Below are 22567 nucleotides of genomic sequence, written 5' to 3' on the forward strand. Positions count from 1 at the left end.
AAGAGTTTAGAGGAAAGAAATGGATTCCAGAACACAGCTCTGATAAGGCCCGTAATATAGTGGGCGCGCTTGTTGCGCCGTGCGCGCGTGTGGCACTTATAATTGGCTGTGATTAGCCAGCCTTTCATAATAGGGATGCGCACGGCAGTGAGCGTGGAGCCGGCCGACAGGAGGAGAAAAGTAAATTTTCGCGCCGCTGTAATGTGTATATATATATTTATCAACATTGCACAATAAAAATAATTTTTATTCATACATGTGTTTTTTTTATTTTAAAAATATTGTTTAATAAATTACACACACACACACACACACACACACCTCTTCCCAGCTTGTCGCTCCCGGGAGCACGGACCGTACACACAAAAAGTGTGCGTCACATGCACGCGTGCCCGCACCTACTATAGAACAAGCCTCTTATAACTGATACACCATACAATAACCATAAAGAGTACACTAGTCAAAGCAAAAACAGCCTCTCCCTCTAGGGATATAAAAAAATATATATATCTTTTTGTTTTTATCCCTAGAGGCTGTTTTTGCTATGACTAGTAGTGTACGCTCTATGGTTACTGATACCAGTATATCGGTTATATAGCCTGGGTGATTTACAGAAATATACAGATTTACTGTACCAATAGGTCTGGCCTTATTTGACGTTGCATTATTTGGATGAGTGCAATCATTAGGGAACTTTCTCTGGCCCTTATGGGTTACATGCGTTTTATATGTTCACAATTTCCTTTATGCACCGCCTAAGTTTTTTTTCATTACCTACAAAATGTCATAGATTACTAAGGAAGAGCGGTTCATTTTTTCTTTTTTTTGCCTAATACACCAAGAGAAAAAATTAATATGGGATGAAGATGTTTGGAAGCGAGATGGGAAAGGTATGGCGAAAACCAGGATATGCCTGTTTCACAGATAACAAAAGTGTACAATCAGGAGAGTAGTCAACAGTAATCATTAAACTTGGATGGTACTGATTTGAAACACTGCAGCTCCAAACAAAATGTTTGATGTTCTCATGCAGTAATTACATAATAATCTTATTTTTCATGATGCATATGTTAACTTTGGAACTCGGGGCTTGTTGGTTTTAATAATTGGTATCTCGGGTTTATATTTTATAAGCATGGTGACTATGGAGCCAGAACATTGGTGATTTTTTTGTTCAGATATATTTTGAAGAAAATTAACTTAAATGCTGTCCTTTCTTGCATTATGCATTCTGATTATGAAACATTTTAGCCAAGACTTTGTTTTGCACAATGAATATATGGAAGACGATAATCGTACATAAGTATGAGCTAGTGATCTTTGCTTTTCTGATGTTGTTGCAAAAATGTTGTAGAATTAATTTTAAGTTTTTCCTTTTGTTTAAATGAGTCAGATTTTATTGGAAAATTGTAATTCGATTCTCAAACAGATTTGGGGAAAATATGTGATTATTTGAAGAGGAGCCAGGATGATCTCAAATATGTTCTGTCATATTTTATAGAAATAACCATTAAGTTCACTGCAAGTTTTTGTCATTTTAGACGATACCAGTTAGTCCAGGGGTCTGCAACCTTTCAAGGAAGAAGCCATTTTATAAACAAAAATCTTTGTCCAAAATATTCAGAGCCGCAACATGCATGAATATTAAACCCCCACTAACACATACATATACTGTACATCGACTAATAGGTACAGCTAAACCCCGTTATAACGCGGTCCTCGGGATCCACCCCGAGACCACCGCGTTAGTAACGGGGTTGCGCTAATTTTTTTTAAAAAAAATGGCCGCCGCGCGCCTGATCGGGAGGGAGGGAGTTAATTAAATAAATAAAAAAAAAAAGTTTAAAAAAAACGATTCATCCCTCCTCCCTCTCCCTCTCAGCCCCCTCCCTCCCTCTCAACTCCCCCCCCACCCCCGAGGTATGCCCCCGTAGGGCAGTGCCCCTCTCTGGGTGCAGGAGGGTGGGTTACATGTCAGCCGCACGTTGTACTCACGGTCACAAGTACAACGCTGCAGAGGCTGCAAAATGGAGACGGAGCCCCCAGGAGGAAAGCTGGGACCGGAGCCAGATGCTGCTAGAAGCAAAGCATTCTGGGAGTGGACGGGGCTGCCTCTGTCCAGCCTCATCTGCCCCTCACAGGGAGGGGGGATCCCCCATAGAGACCTGCCCCCCTCACTCCCAGCCAGGGCACAGGGGTGACCCCAAAACAGAGACCTGCCCCCCTCCCTCTCCCTCCCAGCCCCCCTCCCTCTCAGCCCCCCTCCCTCTTCCTCCCAGCCTCCTGGTTTTGCGGTGCGTGGCAACGTGTGTCTGTGTCCTCCCAGCCAGATCTGCTGCTGCTGCTGCTGCTGCTGCTGCTGCAAGAGGGAGGGGGGGTTGGGCTGCTGACATGTGAGTTCTGCTGACATGTGAGGGGGGGTGGGCTGCTGACATGTGAGGGGGGGGGTGGGCTGCTGACATGTGAGGGGGGGTGGGCTGCTGACATGTGAGTGCATTGTGAGGGCTGTGTGCAGTGTGTGTCAGTGTGAGCAGTGTGTGTGCAGTGTGAGCAATGAGCAGTGTGTGTGCAGTGTGAGCAGTGTGTGTCAGTGTGAGCAGTGTGAGCAATGAGCAGTGTGTGCAGTTTGAGCAGTGTGTGCAGTGTGAGCAATGAGCAGTGTGTGTGCAGTGTGTGTCAGTGTGAGCAGTGTGAGCAATGAGCAGTGTGGCAGTGTGGCAATGAGCAGTGTGAGCAATGAGCAGTGTGTGCAGTGTGAGCAATGAGCAGTGTGTCAGTGTGTGCAGTGTGAGCAATGAGCAGTGTGTGTCAGTGTGAGCAGTGTGTGTGCAGTGTGAGCAATGAGCAGTGTGCAGTGTGTGTGCAGTGTGCAGTGTGTGTGCAGTGTGAGCAATGAGCAGTGTGTGTGCAGTGTGCAAAAAAACGGGAGCCACGGGAAAACCGCGTTATAACCGAATCGCGGTATAGCGAGGCGCGTTATAACGGGGTTTAGCTGTATATACTGTATAAGCATTAACATACGACAAACTTATTTTTTCCTTTCCCTAATTCTGATTTAAGTAGGCGGGGGAATAAAATGCATCTCGCAATAAATCCCTGTATTTTGTTTTTTTTTCCCCCATTGTTTTTCTGTTCAAAACAGTTTGTACAAATTGCGCTCTCTCGCTCGCGCACACACCAGACAGAAATGGATAGAATCAATATCTGCAGCTCAAAAGACCGTATGATTGACATGTTTAAAACCGTGACACTGGTTGCCCTTACGCTTTTCTGGTTGCATTAAAGGTGTAGCCACCTACTTACATCACCTGCAAGTTAATCCTACTGAAAACATGCAAGTGACATATTTTTTCATTATTGTTCCATTGGATACTGTATTATGTTTTTTCCTTCAAGAGCTTTTCCAGTCTGTGAGAAGGCTTGTATGTTCCCGTGCCAGTTCCAATAAAACAACTCAATATGGAAATGTTCATCATTGATGAAGACTAGGACACTGATTTGCTTAGCATGACATCAGAAACCGGTTACCATGGGAAAACTAGAGATAATTTGGGACTTGTAGTTAATGAAATAAAAAACGCAGTAAAACAAAAAATATAATACACATACATACGGTTACACTATCTATTTAATTTAGTTCTAGAGGTTTAAAAACTTTTTAGGAGTTCAAAATACATCTCGATAAACTGAACTTACAAATATATCGCTAGTTTATTTTAATCTCTATATATTGCATGGAAAATGTTTTTGGCCAATTAGATCATGGAAACAAATAAAATTTTCTGCTTTTTATTTTGAGAGGGTAGTTTCATTTTAAAGTTCATCAGATTGACCTTGTTGGCAGCTCTGTTTTTGTGAAGATGAAGGGACTATTTTCCAAAAATTAGAAAATAGACTTGAATTGGGTTATGTGTGCATATAATTCTAGACTTATATGTATGTGTATCTATCTACCAGTCAGAAAATTGTCAATTCGCGCTCAAGCTTCCTATTGTAATCTTTACGTAGATTTACATCATCCTCTTGCAGCTCCTGTTGCGCGGAGGCACCCCTCCTCCACCAGCGTCCACCGAAAGGAATACTCCACCAGCGTACCAACCACAGAAGGAAAAAAGCACAGAAGTGCACCAAGGTTGAAGAAACATGTATTCACAAATACAATAAAAATGCAAGTTGTAACTTACATGTAAGTAATAGTTGGTAGTCCAGTAGAAAATAGTCAGTGCTCCGTTTTTGTAACTGGTCTGGAGGTGGGTCCTGGGTTAGTATGTGTCCGTCCCGCACGCTGGGACACACTGACACTACAATGTTCCTGTACCGCTTCCGGGTGTCTCATCTCACTGCGTCATTCGTATCTAGCAGTCCTCCCCGTCGCCACACCTCCGTATACCTCCCAGCAAAGCTAGCTATCTGTGTACTAAGTACACAGAGCTTTTCCCAGCAGCCAGATAACAAAGTGCCCTTTTGAGGCATACGGAGGTGTGGCGACGGGGAGGACTGCTAGATACGAGTGACGCAGCGAGACATGACACCCGGAGGCGGTAGAGGAACATTGTAGTGTCAGTGTGTCCCAGCGCGAGGGACGGACACATACTAACCCAGGACCCACCTCCAGACCTTTGAAGCAGACCAGTGACAAAAACGGAGCCCTGACTGTACTGGACTACCAACTATTACTTACATGTAAGTTACAGCTTGCATTTTTATTGTATTTGTGAATACATGTTTCTTCAACCTTGGTGCGCTTCTGTACTTTTTTTCTTCTGTATGTGTATCTACATATACATATATACAGACTGGTTTGTGCTACCCTTGTGATTCAAAGACTGGAGGTTTGCATAACATCAACACAGCGTGTCTATGCTGTATGTCCAGCATTGCCATCATGTAATGTTTTGAGCACAAGGCCAATAGTCAAAAGTAGATTATTTGAACCATACATTTCTGCTTTACAGAATCATGTCAAACATGTAAAAAAAAATATATATAAGCAAAATAGGTCAGATTAACATTGAAAATGGGGCATCCAAATTATAGGGGTCATGTCCATGAAAAACAAGGAAGTAGCGTGTAAACATATTGCAATAATATATCTAAGGACCATTTGTTTTAATGGAGTAAAGTTATTGTTGTTTTTTTGGGGGGGGACTTCCTTTAGAACTTGGGGATTTTATGACCTGCTTAAATTACTTATGTAACGCTTGGAGTAGGTTTGTATAGTTGTAGCATGTTGGTGAGGGCCTATAGAAGAGTATCATGGTTTATATGGTAACAACATTGGCGTGAAACTATATACTGTATATTCGCGCACACACATACGCACACGTGTATGCACAATATTTGCTCAAATCTAATTAATAAGATTAAAAAACACAAAGTAAATACTGGCATTGACATTTGTGTTCCTTTTTAGACGTTTAACATGTTTGTAGTGTTTGATGGTGCGCAAATTTTTTTTGCCTTACATTTATTTGGTCCTGTGAAATGATTGACTCAAATCATCTTCTTGTAGATGTTTCACGTTTGGCCCATGTACTTTTGATACCTTACTAACTTCTTTCTTCTCTTTGAACCACCAATGGCATACAGTAGATATATAGATATGGGATTGGGGCACACACTTAAATAGTATAGACTAGACGACTGGAGAGGGTGCTGCTATCAGAGTACGGTACAAAAATAACAAAGGGATAGGCACACCATAAATATGTCAAATAATGGGGGATGAGGGGAGGGGGGAGTGAGCTCAAGCTACTGTCTATAAGATGGTGCCAGGGGTGAAGGGTCATTGAACAACAACTACACTTGCCTAGGCAAGAAAAAGAACCCCTTTAAACAAGTATTCATGTAATGGTAGATACAAATAATTAAAACTAACCTTTATTAGTGTATATGGGTAAAATAAGTGAAAGGATGGACACACAACACAATTAAAAACGTATTAAACTAGATACTTCCCAGTCATGTATACCGAACTAGTAACGGTAATAATAGAAGGAACTTTCTAGTAACTGGCACATACAAGATAGATACGTAGCTGGTGCCTCAGTGTGGTATGTATGTTTGGAATGATCTCGTGTCTGTCAATAATGTACCAGACAGTCACACATCTTTCTAACCACATCTGGTTAAATTGTCACTCTAGGAGAGTACATGATTAAGCTGTTAATAAATAGTTAGTAAATGATATTTCAGACTGGCATGCTAAGTGTATCCTTAATGTAGTATACGTTGAGATAAATGGTACTCAAATCTCTGGAGTAGATATAAAATTAAAAAAGGTCCTTCAAAAAACATAAATATGCAAAGAAAATGTTTTTTATTGGCCCGACGTTTCGGCTACCCTCAAGTTTTTATCATAAAAGCTCCATAAAGGCTTATTTTATATTTTGCATATTTGTGTACCTATCCCTTTGTTATACATATGTGTTCCAGAGAGATTTGTAAAGTTTTTGTGCGCCAGCCTACGAAGATGGCTGACTGGGTCACCTACTTTGCTCTTGGCTGCTGGAGTGAGGCCTGATGGGCAGCCATATTGTTTCCCCATGTTATCTGGTTAACCCATGGTTCACCCTGGGGTTGCCACTCCTGAACCGTGGGAGAAATGTATTGATACGCCTGTCTCCTTCCTCATTCTACTCTAGTTTGAGATTATGCATCTTCGTGGCTAACTAATAATGTTTAGTGTTGAGTGGCACCCACCTTCTTAAGTGTTTTCTTTATCTAGTGCTTTTGAACATCCATTGCCTAGTGTATTTGATCACTTGATTAACTATAACTTTTTTTCACTGTCCTAAGCCCCAGAATTATGCTTCAGTGTATTTTGGATTTCGTTGTTTTCATTGTTAAAACCCATTTTAGCATAGAACAAAAAAAGTGTAGGAAGAAGGCATGTAAAAATAAAGTTGTCACAATGTTTATGGTATTCTTGGACTCGGACCTGATGCAGTTATTTAAAATGTTTTTGTATTACATTACTCATTTTAACCTAAACCTTTAAACAAGCTTCTGGTTTCTGCTGTGGTAAACAAAAAACAAATTTCTACTGCACACAACCATTTTGTTTTTTGTCATACAAAAATATAAATCCATTTAACGGTAGTGAAATGTTTTGGCCCATCCTCGGTCTGACATAAGGATTATTAGTTGATTCTATTACCCGTCCTCAGATTTTTTTTCTTGTTTACTATGGACCAGTGAAGAAATGGTCTTTCACTAGAACCTGATTTCTACAATCCTAGTTGAAGCGAGGCAATTAAAAAAACAAAAAACGTGTATTGTGGTAAACTCCCCTGCAGAGGTTGTCATTAGACAAGAAAATTAATGTAATGTGTGCTACATTCTGTTCACTAATGTGAACAAAAAGTGAAAAGTGCGATACTAGTTATTATAATAGAAGTCCTGTTACCACACACTTGTGGCATATGACAGAATGTGACAAACCCCACAAACACCAAAAATCATGATTATAAAAAACAATATTGTGAAAACCATAAACACAAATATAAGTGTACAGGACCTTGATATATGAAGAAAGGAGCGTCTGCAGCTGTACAAATGGGGTGGCTTTGCACCCCGCACACTAAAGAAGAAATTATACAAAAAGACAGCGCACATTGTCTTTTTGTATGATTCATGTTCACTAATGTGATTGCAATGCTCTCCTATGTTTTCAGTTGAGATAGCAGTTTTGGAAATGTATGGTTGTTGTGGATCACTTTATAATAATTATGTGAAATGGGCACCATATTTACTTCAGTTTTTCAGTAAATTTATATGCATGTGTAATACATATCTGCTTTCGGCACTCATGTGCTGGCAGTAGTAGAAAAGCCACATACTTTAAGAGAGAGATGCCTCAAGGGAGCACGAAAGAGTTTGAAACTAGTCTTTATAAAAATGCCAAAAGTTTTCAATAGAAGAAAAACGATAAAGTACATTTTCTACAGTGCTTTAGAGCAGGGGGGCGCGAACTGGGAGGTGCAAGATTTTTTTTGGGGGGAGGGGGTAAGAGAAGGGGGCACAGCGATTACAGAGGCCCTGCGCTCTTTCCCAAGGCATTTAAATTCCAGGGGACCGCGCAATTCCTCTGTAACTCACTATGATTCAGCCAGCTACAGATGGCGCGTCACCATGGCAACGCAACGTCAAATGACGCCGGCACACAGGTAAGGGGGGGGAGAGCACTGGGGGAGAGCAGGCAGGGGGCGCAGCACCATAAAGTTTGCGCACCCCTGCATTAGAGTACAAAAGATGTATAAAGAGGGCTGTGTGGTGATTTCAAATAGGACTTTTCAGCCTTCATTTTAAAATAAAGTATACTTCTATTCTATGAAAAGAACAGGTTTGAAGATGTTTATTGGAAATTGTTATGATCATATCATGAGATATTGGGTCTTGTGGTCAATCTGGTGCTGCAGGGGTTAATGAGCTACAGTTTGAGTTTAAAAATACAATATATTGTGTTTGCAACAGGTCAGGAGTTTTCCAGGATCTGGGCAGGTCTGCAAAGTGGACTTAATTGGGCTGGGGGTGGGAGAAGAGGGCGGGGGAGGGCGGCTATCATGGCCCACTAAAAAGTGACATGGTGGTGTTTAGAAGGTCGTAAACTCTAACCAGATATTATGTTAGCCTCGAAGTTCGTGAATAATTACCGGTACATTCCGAAGAGAGGTGACACAGACTATGCTCATTGAAGGACTTTATTAAAAATGAGATTATCATGTGATGTCATCGACTGTACATACTAAGTTACAAATCAGTAATCGTGTCAGAGTGGCATGCAATCAGACAACACACTGCATGGGTACAAGGTAATAAGGGACAGATATCCATTTGTCCCTCAAATATAGGATGTAGTCTCGGTGTGTCCGTAATGACTGTCTGAATCTATTGATGTGACTCACGTGTCTCAGTATTTGTATATAACCGCCCTCATAACTTACCTTCTCTGAGGAAAAATCTAAATGTTGTATTGTAACAGGTATTTTTTACGCGGTCATAATTTATAATCTCGCAGCTGATTTACGACAGTGGTGGATTTATGTTTCAATGGGGACAAAATAGTACATACAGGCATACCCCGGTTTAAGTACACTCACTTTAAGTACACTCGCGAGTAAATACATCTCGCTCAATAGGCAAACGGCAGCTCACGCATGCGCCAGTCAGCACGTCCTGAACAGCAATACCGGCTCCCTACCTTTAGCGAAGGTGTGCGCAAGCGGGGAGACTATAGAGCCTGTTACAAATGCGTTATTTACATCAGTTCTGCACGTATATGACGATTGCAGTACAGTACGTGCATCGATAAGTGGAGAAAAGGTGGTGCTTCACTTTAACTACATTTTCGCTTTACATACATGCTCTGGTCCCATTGCGTACGTTAATGCGGGATATGCCTGTACATCTGAGCAAAGATTCTGAAAATCAGATTTCAACAGAGGTGTGTTGTTGACCAAAAACATGTGATTTTTCAGTCTGTCGCCAGTGACCTCTCTGGAAGAAAACCCTGACATGGTAGTGTATAGGGATTTCTGCTTTTGTTTTATCCTTTTAGTTTAAGAAACTGTCCAGCATATACTGTAATTGTATGTTCTTGTAATTCTTTTTTCTGTACTCTAAGCACTGTATTTTTATATATTTTAAAACATTTAATAAGTGAGGCTTTGGGCTCTGAATTACATTTTGCACGCTCTGGAGAGAGTATTTACAGTTTCTGGCACATTTTGCTACAAAACATTTTTGTGTGCATAGTTTTTCCTATTATAAACAGGGACCTTAGACCCTGAGAGATCTATTAATTTTACATTTTTATTTGCATTTCTTGGGTGGTGGAAGCGTATACATATGATTGCAATTGAGTAAGGGGTTAATATTAACTCATTGAAGGTAACTTTCCGGAGGAGAAAGGCGAGTTGGCTGGAGTAGCCGTGTATTAACCCTGATTGCATATCCAAGTCACATGCTTACTTGTGTGCCGTTCGTGACAGGTGGTATATGGGGGGGGGGGGAGGGGTATTGTCCATTTGAGGGACCTTTGCGAAAGTGAAGTGGGACAGCTTGCAAGCTGTGTATTTACACTTGTACCATTTGCAGGTCATGTGCTCACAGGTGTGCAGTACATGACAGAAATAATATTAGAGTAATGGTTGAAATCTGATTTATTAAACAAACTCTACTTTCTTTTTCCAATGCTCTGCCTGTCCCCATAATGTAGTGACTACGTCCTGGGGCACTCAAAGGGTCATAATTACAAGAACCGTTGTTACATTAATAATGTTTCCAGTTACCAAGTGATTACTCCCTTAACTTTGCCAATCCCTTCCTTTTGCCATTGGTATTGCGTTGGTAATACTTTGTATAGAAAATCATAATACAGTACATACCATTTTGGCAGTTTCAATTTTTATATATATATATATATATATATATATATATATATATATATATATATATATATATATATATACATTTACAGCTAAACCCCGTTATAACGCGCCTCGTTATACCGCGATTCGGTTATAACGCGGTTTTCCCGTGGCTCCCGTTTAAAAAAAAAAATTTAAAAATTTTTTTTTTTTACATTTTTTTTTGCACACACTCACTGCACACACACTGCTCATTGCTCACACTGCCACACTGCACACACACTGCACACTGCACACACACTGCTCATTGCTCACACTGACACACTGCACACACACTGCACACTGCACACACACTGCACACTGCACACACACTGCACACTGCACACACACTGCTCATTGCTCACACTGCACACACTGACACACACTGCACACTGCACACACACACTGCACACACACTGCACATTGCTCACACTGACACACTGCACACACTACACTGCACACTGCACACTGCACACACACTGCTCATTGCTCACACTGCACACACTGACACACTGCACACACACTGCACGCACACTGCACGCACACTGCACGCACACTGCACACTGCACACACACTGCACACTGCTCATTGCACACACTGACACACTGCACACACACTGTACACTGCACACACACTGCTCATTGCTCACACTGCACACACACTGCACACACACTGCACACACACTGCACACACACTGCACACACACTGCACACACACTGCACACACACTGCACACACACTGCACACACACTGCACACACACTGCACACTGCACACACACTGCTCATTGCTCACACTGCACACACTGACACACTGCACACACACTGCACACACACTGCACACACACTGCACACACACTGCACACACACTGCACACACACTGCACACACACTGCTCATTGGACACACTGCACACACACTGCACACTGCACACACACTGCTCATTGGACACACTGCACACACACTGCACACTGCACACACACTGCACACACACTGCTCATTGCTGACACTGCACACACTGACACACTGCACACACACTGCACACTGCACACACACTGCTCATTGCTCACACTGCACACACTGACACACTGCACACACACTGCACACACACTGCACACTGCACACACACTGCTCATTGCTCACACTGCACACACTGCACACACTGACACACTGCACACACACTGCACACTGCACACAATTATTATATAGAAATAAACAGACAACTGCACTTTAACAGATGTATTTTGCGTGTCTTATGACTTTTGTTTCACAAAGTTAAGGGGGTGGGAAGTCATTGTGCTGTGGGGGTTGGGGGGGTGGCGGGGCCCTGCGCTGCGGCTACGGCGGGCCCTGTACTGCGGCGGGGGGGGGGGGGTTAGCGGTCTGTGTGTGTGAGTGCGAGTGCCTGTCTGTGTGTGTGTGTGTGAGTGCGTGAGTGCCTGCATGTGTGTGCGCGCGTGTGTGTGTATGAGTGCGTGAGTGCCTGTGTGTGTGTGTGTGTGTGTGTATGTGTGTATGTATGAGTGCTCCAGCCCGAGTCCGTGGAGGGAGGGGGGGGGGGGGGGAGAGTAGCGGGTCCCTCCTGCAGCCAGTGGAGGGAGGGACCCATAGAAATGAACAGCACTTGTGTTACCAAAAGATGAAGATGATCATCTTGGCAATGAGGCTAGGCAGATTTCTGTACCAAAGATAGATTACATGTCAGCAAGATTGTCATTTGTTGTTAAATACCCCACACGTTGCACATAGTGTTAGCATATTAAAGCGAGGCCTTTTTACCATGCTTAAGTTCTACATACCTGGTCCCTCCTGCAGTCCGGGGAGGGGGGGGAGAGTAGCAGCTCCCTCCTGCAGTCCGTGTAGGGAGGGGGGGGGGGGGAGAGTAGCAGCTCCCTCCTGCAGTCCGTGGAGGGAGGGGGGGAGAGTAGCGGGTCCCTCCGCTCAAGCCACGCCCCCCCTCCCTGTCAAACCTCCCACCTCCCGCTCCGGCTCTTACACTTACTTACACACACACTCAGACACTTACACACACTCACAGACACTTACACACACGCGAGGGCCCTGTGCTGCGGCGGGGGGGGGGGGGGGGGGTTAGCGGTCTTCCGGAGACTGCTTACCTGTCTCCAAAAGCAGCACACTTATGCAGGCACCCCTCACGTTCGCCGTGCGCATGCGCATGCGCCGTGCGGCTCGTGAGGAGTGGATGTTGCCTGCCAGTTCCCGCGGTGACAGGGGGAAGCGGGGACAGGAGGGACATCCCCGCTCCCATCTCCTGCCCCGCGGCCTGTCCCGCGGTGACAGGGGGAAGCGGGGACAGGAGGGACATCCCCGCTCCCATCTCCTGCCCCGCGGCCTGTCCCGCGGTGACAGGGGGAAGCGGGGAGCGGAGGGACATGCCCGCTCCCATCTCCTGTCCCGCGGGATGAATATGCGCTAAAGCGCGGCGGCCATTTTTTTTTCTCGCGACCCCGTTAGTAACGCGGGGGTCTCGGGGTGGACCCCGAGACCCGCGTTATAACGGGGTTTAGCTGTATATATATATATATATATATATATATATATATATATATATATATATATATATATATATATATATATATATATATATACAAATGTAAATACAACTGTATACTCATCTGCATGTCTTAGGCAGGTCTGCAACTCCGCCTTTCCCCATTATCACCCAGCACTTCCACTGCAGCAAGGGATTCTGGGAAATGACATGCAAATGAGCACTTTTTGCTTCAAAAACCATTTTTAACATGGTTCCCTATAGGCTTAAGCTTGCTGCATGGTCACAGCTTTGAGCACAGCCAGGGTTAAGGTGCATACCCAGAAAACCACCCACAGACAGCTGTTTCGACCTTAATGGGTCTCATCAGTGTGGGGTTGATTGACTGGGTATGCAAAGAAGCTAAAGGATAGGCCAACCATAATACTGAGTTAAGTTATGGTGAGTAAAAAAAGTGACAAAAACCCTCCACAGCAAAGCAAATATGGAAATGTAAATACAACTGTATGCTCATCTGCATGTCTTAGGCAGGTCTGCAACCCCGCCTTTCCCCATTATCACCCAGCATACAGCACTTCCACTGCAGCAAGGGATTCTGGGAAATGACATGCAAATGAGCACACAGTGCCACTTTTTGCTTCATAAACCATTTTTAACATGGTGCCCTATAGGCTTAAGCTTGCTGCATGGTCACAGCTTTGAGCACAGCCAGGGTTAAGGTGCATACCCAGAAAACCACCCACAGACAACTGTTTCGACCTTAATGGGTCTCATCAGTGTGGGGTTGATTGACTGGGTATATATATATATATTTCGTTAATTTGTGGTCCAATTGATATATAGGAAATAAGCCCAATGCGTTCTACGAGGAACAAAATATGTAAAATATGCCAGATTTTAAAATTTTAAATATTATCTTATGATCAATTCGCATCATTTAGCTGTTTGGCGCAATATGTAGGAAGTTGTGCTAAATTGTAAAGAACCTCGTGACAAATTTCTCTTGGCTGGGCCGTATGATACCTTGTAGCTCAAGACAGATTAGTCCCTTTTTAGGGATGTTGATACTCTACAACATTAAAATAATATAAAGCACAAAATGTCTTCTGTGCACTCATAATATTTTTTTAAAGGGATTAAAGAAAAGATCCCCAAAATAATGCACAAATTATCAATGAAAAAGGTATAATTTTTAATTAGAAAAGCATTTAAAATCAATACTTATCCAGCATATAAATAGATAAGGAGTAAACCTAGAATAAGTGCGCCAAAAATCGATCTGTAGAAAAAAAAAACTAGATTTGAGATGGGCAAAAAAAAAAATGGGGGTGGGGGTGAGTGGGGGGTGGCTTGGGGTTGGAGGAGGTTTGGGCAATCAAATATAAACAAGCGGGGCAAAGTTTCAGGAGAACAAACCCCTTCAAAAGACCCATTCCTACGAGCCCCTAATGTACCGTGTTATGTCCTGTTAAGTCCCTGAAAGCAGGATTCTGCATTTCAAAATGGTCCCTGGATATCGCCCCCGACTGTGATAACCGTCTCTATCTGCGCTTGTCATACAAATTACACAAGCACTCTTCAAATTAAAACTAAGCAGCCAGTGTGCACCTGACCTGCAATTAAAGTTCCTATGACTCGGTGCCCCAGCCATTGCCATTCCGCTTGCTTTCCTAATTGACTCCATTTTGACTGCAGGCCATATCCCTAAGACCTCAAATTGTCAGAGTTTTCCCAATCTTCAAAAGTAGGGGAAAAACACTCCATCTACAGACCACACTCTCTTCTCCCAATACTATCCAAAGTCATAAAGTCAGTAAAAGTTTCCTATGAGATCAAATGTGTGAAATGGAACTGGGACAGCTTACTGGTGCAATATTGCTCTGTTAAACAAGCTCTATTGCTCTGGAATAGGGGAATATACTTTAAACTGGTTTTACTCATACCTATCGGATAGATTCCATCATGTATATCTCGGGCTCTAACTCCAATCCCATGGATATCACCTGCGGTGTCCCGCAAGGCTCTGTTCTGGGGTCCCTACTCTTTTTTCAGTCTTTATCAATGATCTTCCTACAGCTCGAGAGGGAGCTTCAATGCACATGTATGAGGATGACACAATCTAAGGCTGGGGCTATAGAGGGGTGAGGAGTTTGGAGCCGCGCTGACGCTGAGGCTCGCCTGCTGAAATCTGCGCAATTTCATGCCCATGCAGGCGAGCCAGCGGGCGCGATCGGAGGCGGTGGGAGACTGAGGGAGGCGGGGCAGTGAAGTCGCTGGGCCAATCGCCCGCGACGCACCGACGTCAACGTTGCGGCGCCGTGACGTTGACACTGCTCTGCGCTGATTGTATGTTTTCAGCCGACAGCGCGCTGAAAAACAGCTTGGCTGTCGGCTGAAAAATCCAGCGCCTCCACACGCCTGCGGACGCTCGCGTGAGCCCCCTCTCAAGGCATCCCATTGAGGATGCAGGGGCTCAGCGCGGAGCGTCCGCACGGCTCAGCGCGGCCTGACCTATGGACTCGGCCTAAAAGGTACCCAGCCCTCGCCTCTCTGACCTTGGACACATAATTTAAACTGGATTTCCCAAAACAAGATTGTAACAATCGTATTTGGGGCCTAGACTCACTCACAGACACACCCACTCGCTCACAGACATACCCACTCGCTCACAGACACACCCACTCGCTCACAGACACACCCACTCGCTCACAGACACACCCACTCGCTCACAGACACACCCACTCGCTCACAGACACACCCACTCGCTCACAGACACACCCACTCGCTCACAGACACACCCACTCGCTCACAGACACACCCACTCGCTCACAGACACACCCACTCGCTCACAGACACACCCACTCGCTCACAGACACACCCACTCGCTCACAGACACACCCACTCGCTCACAGACACACCCACTCGCTCACAGACACACCCACTCGCTCACAGACACACCCACTCGCTCACAGACACACCCACTCGCTCACAGACACACCCACTCGCTCACAGACACACCCACTCGCTCACAGACACACCCACTCGCTCACAGACACACCCACTCGCTCACAGACACACCCACTCGCTCACAGACACACCCACTCGCTCACAGACACACCCACTCGCTCACAGACACACCCACTCGCTCACAGACACACCCACTCGCTCACAGACACACCCACTCGCTCACAGACACACCCACTCGCTCACAGACACACCCACTCGCTCACAGACACACCCACTCGCTCACAGACACACCCACTCGCTCACAGACACACCCACTCGCTCACAGACACACCCACTCAGTCACCCAGTCACTCACAAGACAGGGGTGGTCGCACATGTCAGCAGTGGGCCCTCCACACGGCAGGAGGGCCTCTGCACGGCAGGGGGGGGGCGCCCCACCTCCAGAGGCGGACACCGCCGCAGCTCCCCCCCACCCCCCGAAGCGGACGCCGCAGCAACACCCCCACCCGAAGCGGACGCCGCCGCAGCACCCCCACCACCCCTCCAGAGGCGGATACCGCCGCTGCAGCCTACCTGCCTCCCCGGGCAACAAGCGGGGACCCCCCAGCCTACCTCTCGCCCTGGGCCGAAAGCGGGGACCCCCTTCAGCCTATCTCCCGCCCCGGGCAGCGATCGGGGGCAGGGGGGGAGGAGATCGGGGGATGGGGCTAACCCAGAGCTGCCAGCCGGCCCTCTTCCCTGCGTTAACCCAATGAGGGAGGGGAATTAATTATTTAAAAAAAAAAATTTGGTGCGAGCAGGGGAATTCATAGAGCCGCAGCACGGGCTCGCCAGCGGCCTAAATCCACTCGCCAAGGGCATGTGGTTATGCCTATTTGTCGAACACTGGTTATAAGTAACACTGTCAAGAAAAAAAAAAAAAACTTAAAAATAGCAGAATAATTGTAATACTGGAAAACATTTGGAAATGATTTCCATTGGACTGATAATTAAGTTGAGGAATCCTGCAGCAGATCATTGAAGCAATGATTCCTCACTGTCACAAATCATGAAGTCCTTGGTCTTGGGTTGTGGTGAGTGCCGTCAAAGTTATGCCCTTGTGACATGTGGTGCGCTCTAATGTAAAACCCTCCTGAAACAAATGTGCGTTTTGTGATTTTGAATAGATTTCATATTTTTGGTGGTGACTGAAAGGTTTTTATTTATTTTTCTCAGCATTAGGCAGTTGAGATGTTTCTTCATCTGCAGCTTGTTAATAATTTTTAGTGTATTGTAAGAGATGTGTGCCGAGGTACGCAATGGAGACCATTTAAAGTGAAACTTTAAATTAGGCTTTATTGTGCCGGTCCCTTTAACACAGCAAAACACACAAAATAAGCAAAAGAAAACCTACTCCACTTTGGAGAATATCTACACATGTAGTCCAGCCTTCTCTAACTGGGTGGTTAGCTAAACTAATTATCAGCCCCAAATATATATACAGATATATAACAGTCCCATAAGAACATCTTATCTGTTTCTTGTAGCTATGAGGGAGGCCTCTCTGCTCTGCTGGGTCCGCACCCTTGTGTGCTATAGAAATATCAGGATCAAGGTTTAGAAATCTTGTCCCCTTTGTTTTGCTGTAAGCCTGCAGTCTTTTTGCAGCTCAAGCCACCTATCCTTCCTGGGTCAGACCCAATTGTGAGACTAAGGAATCCTCTTCCTGTGTCTCACATTACACTATTTCACAGTGCTGTGATTAGGCAGGTGGCGATGGTTAATTGCTGGTGTGCAATTAACCTGCACACTGCTGGATCAGAGACAAGTTTGTTAACAGGGATAAGTCCCTGTTACATCCCCTGTTTGTGGGAAGCTCGGGCTTACCACGGCCGAAGCCCATCCTTCCACTCTCATTCGAGATATCTCTGTGACTTGAATGAGTGGATGGAGGAAGATAACCCTCAGTCCTGCTGGGATTGGAGCCCTTTCTCCAGTTAATTCGTGTCTCCTCCCGAAGGTGCTTGAGGTCAGCACTCCTCAGTCGCTCGAGGAGGACTTTTTCCAAGTATAGTCTTTTTACTGAGCGCGTGGTCATGAGATTTCCCCTGCGTCGGGCGCTCCTCTTTTTGTAGGCAGACTGTATGGCAACAGTTGCAGAGCGTTTAAGAATAGCCCTTTGAGTTTTCCGCTCGTGAAGCTGTCTTTCTGCACATTTCCCACTCAATGGAGTTACCAGTTCAGCTTCTTTGGGATTGAGTTGCAATTCCACATCCACTTCCAGAGAACGTCCTATCTTTTCAGCTTCATCAGCTAAGGATTCTTCTGGTTTTGATTCTGCACGTATACTTTTTTTGTTGCCCGTTGGGTGGCTGAAGGTTTAGCTAGTGCTTGTTTAGGCAGTTCAAACTTTGCAATCTTGTTTTGCAGATTAGCTGTGTCCCCAGCTCTCACTGTACTCTTGTCTTCATAGGTTTTAGTTGCTGTGGGATACTGATGCTTTGGCTAGGTCCATACCTTTTTCCTGTAGTACTGTAATCTCATTTCTCAGTCCTTCAAGCTCTTCTACTTCTAGGCTTTTCTGCAAGTTTAACTCATCAGCGAGAGATCCCTGTTTCTTTAGTGCATCCTGCAATTCTCCTCTCATGGTCTTCATCTCTTCCCTGTGCTTTCTCTGAGCTTTCTTCCATGTCTCCTTCATTATATTGTGAAGCACTGTGCATTTCTTTGCTTGGGCCGCAGCTACTTGTCTCAGTTTCTGGACCTTCTTGTGCTCCCTCTTGTACTGAGTCATCTGGCCTCTAAGCTTGATTTTTAGCGATGCTCTGGTTATGCTCAGGGTAGCCTTCAGTTTCTCATGCTGCTTTGCGGGGACACACTGGTAATCAGACGTCCCTGCAGCCCTTGTACTTTAGCAGCCTGCAGATTTTCTTCCTGCAGAGTTCGCTGCTTCTCCTTGACATTCTGGAGGTGCGTACGCATACCTTGCAGTTGGTTCTGCAGTCAGTGTTCTGCTTCAAACTTTTCATCTTCCAAAAGTTTCTTTATTTTTTCAAGCTCGTGCAGCTTTTCATTCTTTTCATTAATAACATGGTCTGTCAAATCAGAATTGTCTTTTTTCAGTCTTAAATGTTCTCTTTTTGCAGTCTGTAATAGATGTAATGGATGAGTAGCCCTTTAATTCTGGTCACTGCTGCATGTGAGATTCTTTGGTTTTGTTGCTCAGACTGTTTGCAGGAATTGTATACAGGCAGAAGCATAAAAATGTTCACAGGCAGTCTCCGGGGCCCCTTTTAGCTTCAAGGGCCACTTCTCATCCCAACTTCTGACACCATATGTAAGAGACGTGTGCAGAGGTACGCAGTGGAGACTGTTTAAAGTGAAACTTAAATTAGGCTTTATTGCGCCTGTCCCTTTAACACAGCAAAACATTCAAAATAAGAAAAAGAAAACCTACTCCACTTTGGAGAATATCTACACATGTAGTGCAGCCCTCTCTAACTGGGTGATTAGCTAAGCTAATTACCAGCCTCAAATAAATATACATATATACAGATATATAATAGTCCCATAAGAACGTCTTATCTGTTTCTTGTAGCTGTAGGGGAGTCCTCTCTGCTCTGCTGGGTCTGCACCCATGTGTGCTATAGAAATATCAGGATCCAGGTTTAGAAATCTTGTCCCCTTTGTCTTGCTGTCAGCCTGCAGTCAGTCTTTTCAGCTCAAGACATCTGTCCTTCCTGGGTCAGCTCCAATTGTGAGACTAAGGAATCCTCTTCCTGTGTCTCACATGACACTATTTCACGGAGCTGTGATTAGGCAGGTGGAGTTGGTTAATTGCTGGTGGGCAATTAACCTGCACACTGCTGGATCAGAGGCCAGTTTGTTAACAGGGATAAGTCCCTGTTACATATATAAACTATTTTGGGAAGTAATTGGCAGGTTGTTAATTAAGGGTAATAACTTCCAAGTTTTTTTTAATCGCAAAACCAAACTGGCTGTTTGAATACCTTGACATGGAATGCGTACCCTTTATTTACAGTAACCAAAAATATATTTACTCCTTTATTGTTGCACTTGTAGGAAAAGTAATTTTCTGAGGGTTTCAGTAACTGCCGATGTCAAAGGTTTCTTTTGATTTTATATGTTCTCAAGTATCTCCTTTATTCTGAAACAAGCAGGGTTTTTTTTCTCCCTCTTAAAACACAGAAGAGTTGTTCAGGACACTCGTTTATTTTTCATGTATGGTTTATATTAATGAGTAGAATTAAATAGGCCTATCGCCTTTTTTAAACAAAAAACTGTTAAGAAAGTAGTCCTCTTGAAAGTAAATATTTTTGAAAGCAAAAAAATAATGGTTGTCCCTGGAGAAGCGTAGATGTTCTAGATTGTTACTATTATTTATGTTCTTTATAAAATGTTTTACCAGGAAGTAATACATAGTTACATCTTGTATGTTATTGGCTCAGTTATAATACATGGTGTCATTAAATGAACAGTATTTCATGGACAGTTTGAGATAATGATTATAGGCGTATGTAACAGTTACAGACAAGGTTAAAATGGTGTTAGAAGAGGTAGGATAAACCTGCAATGTGTTGTATTAGAAGACTTTGCCCCACCTAATAACCGAGCAGCAAATGGCTGACACACTTTGGCTGCCCTTCGCTGCCATTATAATGAGCCATGTACAAAGTGCTGCATAGATAAACATTTCTTTACATGGATTTTGAAACCTTTCAAATCTCCTCTTTTTGTGTACTGTTGAGGAGAATTCGCCTATGTTGTCGCCATGTTGTCCACGTTGGTGCTGTCCAGGGGTCCCATGATGTAGTGGCTACATTATGGGCTCTCAGCTCGTTTTCCTAGGTGAGATTATGTTTTGTGCGATCTAGCAGAAGAGGACTTACTCCTCTACCTTCCACTTTCAGTGATGCCACAACCTTGATGTGCCAGAGGACCTATTTCACTCAGATGCTGCTTCCCCTCCGGCACCCAAAGGGTTATCACACATTTTGGCAAATCTATTTTGATAGGTTGGATGGATTTTAAATAAAAGCAAATGAAACAAGGGTATTAAAGAGAAATAAATTAATAGAATTTTAGCTTGCAGATTCCCTTGTATTCTAGTTTAGGATGTTTAGCAATGTGAAGCACGCTCAGATATAGCAGATCTTATTGCTTCTGTTAATATAACACCAACACTGGCTCTGCATTTGCCGCAGAATTTAATGCAGCTCCATTGCAACGTTTTCTCAACGCACACATTTAACCCTTTTTGTTTGGCGTAGTGCGTCTGGTTAACAGGACCAATAACTTCTGCTACACTTGTATGTTAAATAAAACCAGTGAAAGGGTTCTGTGACTAAATAGTATATTTGATTTAAGCTGTTGTGCAGTAGTAACAAGGATTAACGCTGACTGTGCAAATGTAGTTTTTTTTTTTAAAAATTATTCCAAATATTATTATGAAGTTTGGTACTTATGCTTGCATTTATTAATAAAGAATCGTCCAGAAGATCATCCTTGCAAAAAGAGTGGGAGGGCCAATAGTTGAACAGAAGTTGAAAACTGTGACTTTATTTTAACGCAATGTTTTGTTTCATTAATACTGATAGATTTGCAAAAATTGTCACTTGTATGATCAAACCCATGCCGCAATTGACATAACGTGTTATACGTAAAAGTGTACGCACACACACACGCACACACGCACACACGCACACACGCACACACGCACACACGCACACACGCACACACACACACACACACACACACACACACACACACACACACACACACACACACACACACACACACTTAGGTGTATGTAACTCTTGTACGTATAAAATACACCATTTTTAATTTTTTTTAAAACCTTGACATCTTTTTCTGTTTTACAGGCTGTTCGCTGTTATGAATCTCTAATCTTAAAATCTGAGGGCAAAGTAGAGTCAGATTTCTTCTGTCAATTAGGTCATTTCAACCTCTTGTTGGAAGACTATCCAAAAGGTACGTTTGTTTAAATATTATTTTCTAATTTTGCTCAAATTTTCTAACTACTCTATTGATCAACTAAGTGTCTCAGAAGATATGTAATATACTTAGTATTCATAGATACAGGTGCCAACATATAGCGGGAACATGAACAGGTGGCTACCAATTGGAAAAACTCTTAATACTGTCCTATTTGTTCAGATCATAGTTTTGGGGTAACACCCCTTGGAAAAATGCAAAGCAACCATTACAGTGCTGAGTTACATTCAGTTACGGCAATGTCACCAGGGTGACGCACACAGAGGGGCGTTGTCCTTCCGATCATATTCCCCAGCACAAATTTGGTTAATTTCACTTAATGGCAAAAGGGCTACCCGACTGCCGGCCTAGTGACACTTGGTGAATGTCATTAGATAATCCAAGCAGTTAAGTAGTGGTTACAACTTTCTTTGCAAAGGCCTTTTTTGTTATTGATCTCTAGATAAAGTTTCAGTGCATGTTCCAATGCCCCACAGCAAAAATGAACATGACGAATACATGGCAGATCTGTATAATTACATCTTTATAATAACAAATCTTTCCGGAGAGCTCCAAACATTGTCAAATCTTCTGCCCTTTAACTCTTCTGTGTTAGAGACTTTTTCCTATGTTAATAGTTTGGAGAACGAGCATCACGAGGTAGGCACAAAAGCAAGATTGACTGCCTG

General features: G+C 43.8%; 1 protein-coding gene across 2 annotated transcripts in view; it reads left to right on the top strand.

Annotated features, from left to right (window-relative positions):
* KDM6A (lysine demethylase 6A) overlaps positions 1-22567 on the top strand; it is a 224068-nt gene that overhangs the window by 18525 nt on the left and 182976 nt on the right. For both annotated transcript variants that reach the window (XM_075589737.1, XM_075589739.1), the window contains exon 3: positions 21767-21875. In XM_075589737.1, coding sequence (XP_075445852.1) covers positions 21767-21875 — 109 coding nt within the window. The remainder of the gene's footprint in view (positions 1-21766; positions 21876-22567) is intronic.

Source organism: Ascaphus truei, chromosome 3 (genome assembly GCF_040206685.1).
Source record: "Ascaphus truei isolate aAscTru1 chromosome 3, aAscTru1.hap1, whole genome shotgun sequence".
Lineage (NCBI taxonomy): Eukaryota > Metazoa > Chordata > Amphibia > Anura > Ascaphidae > Ascaphus > Ascaphus truei.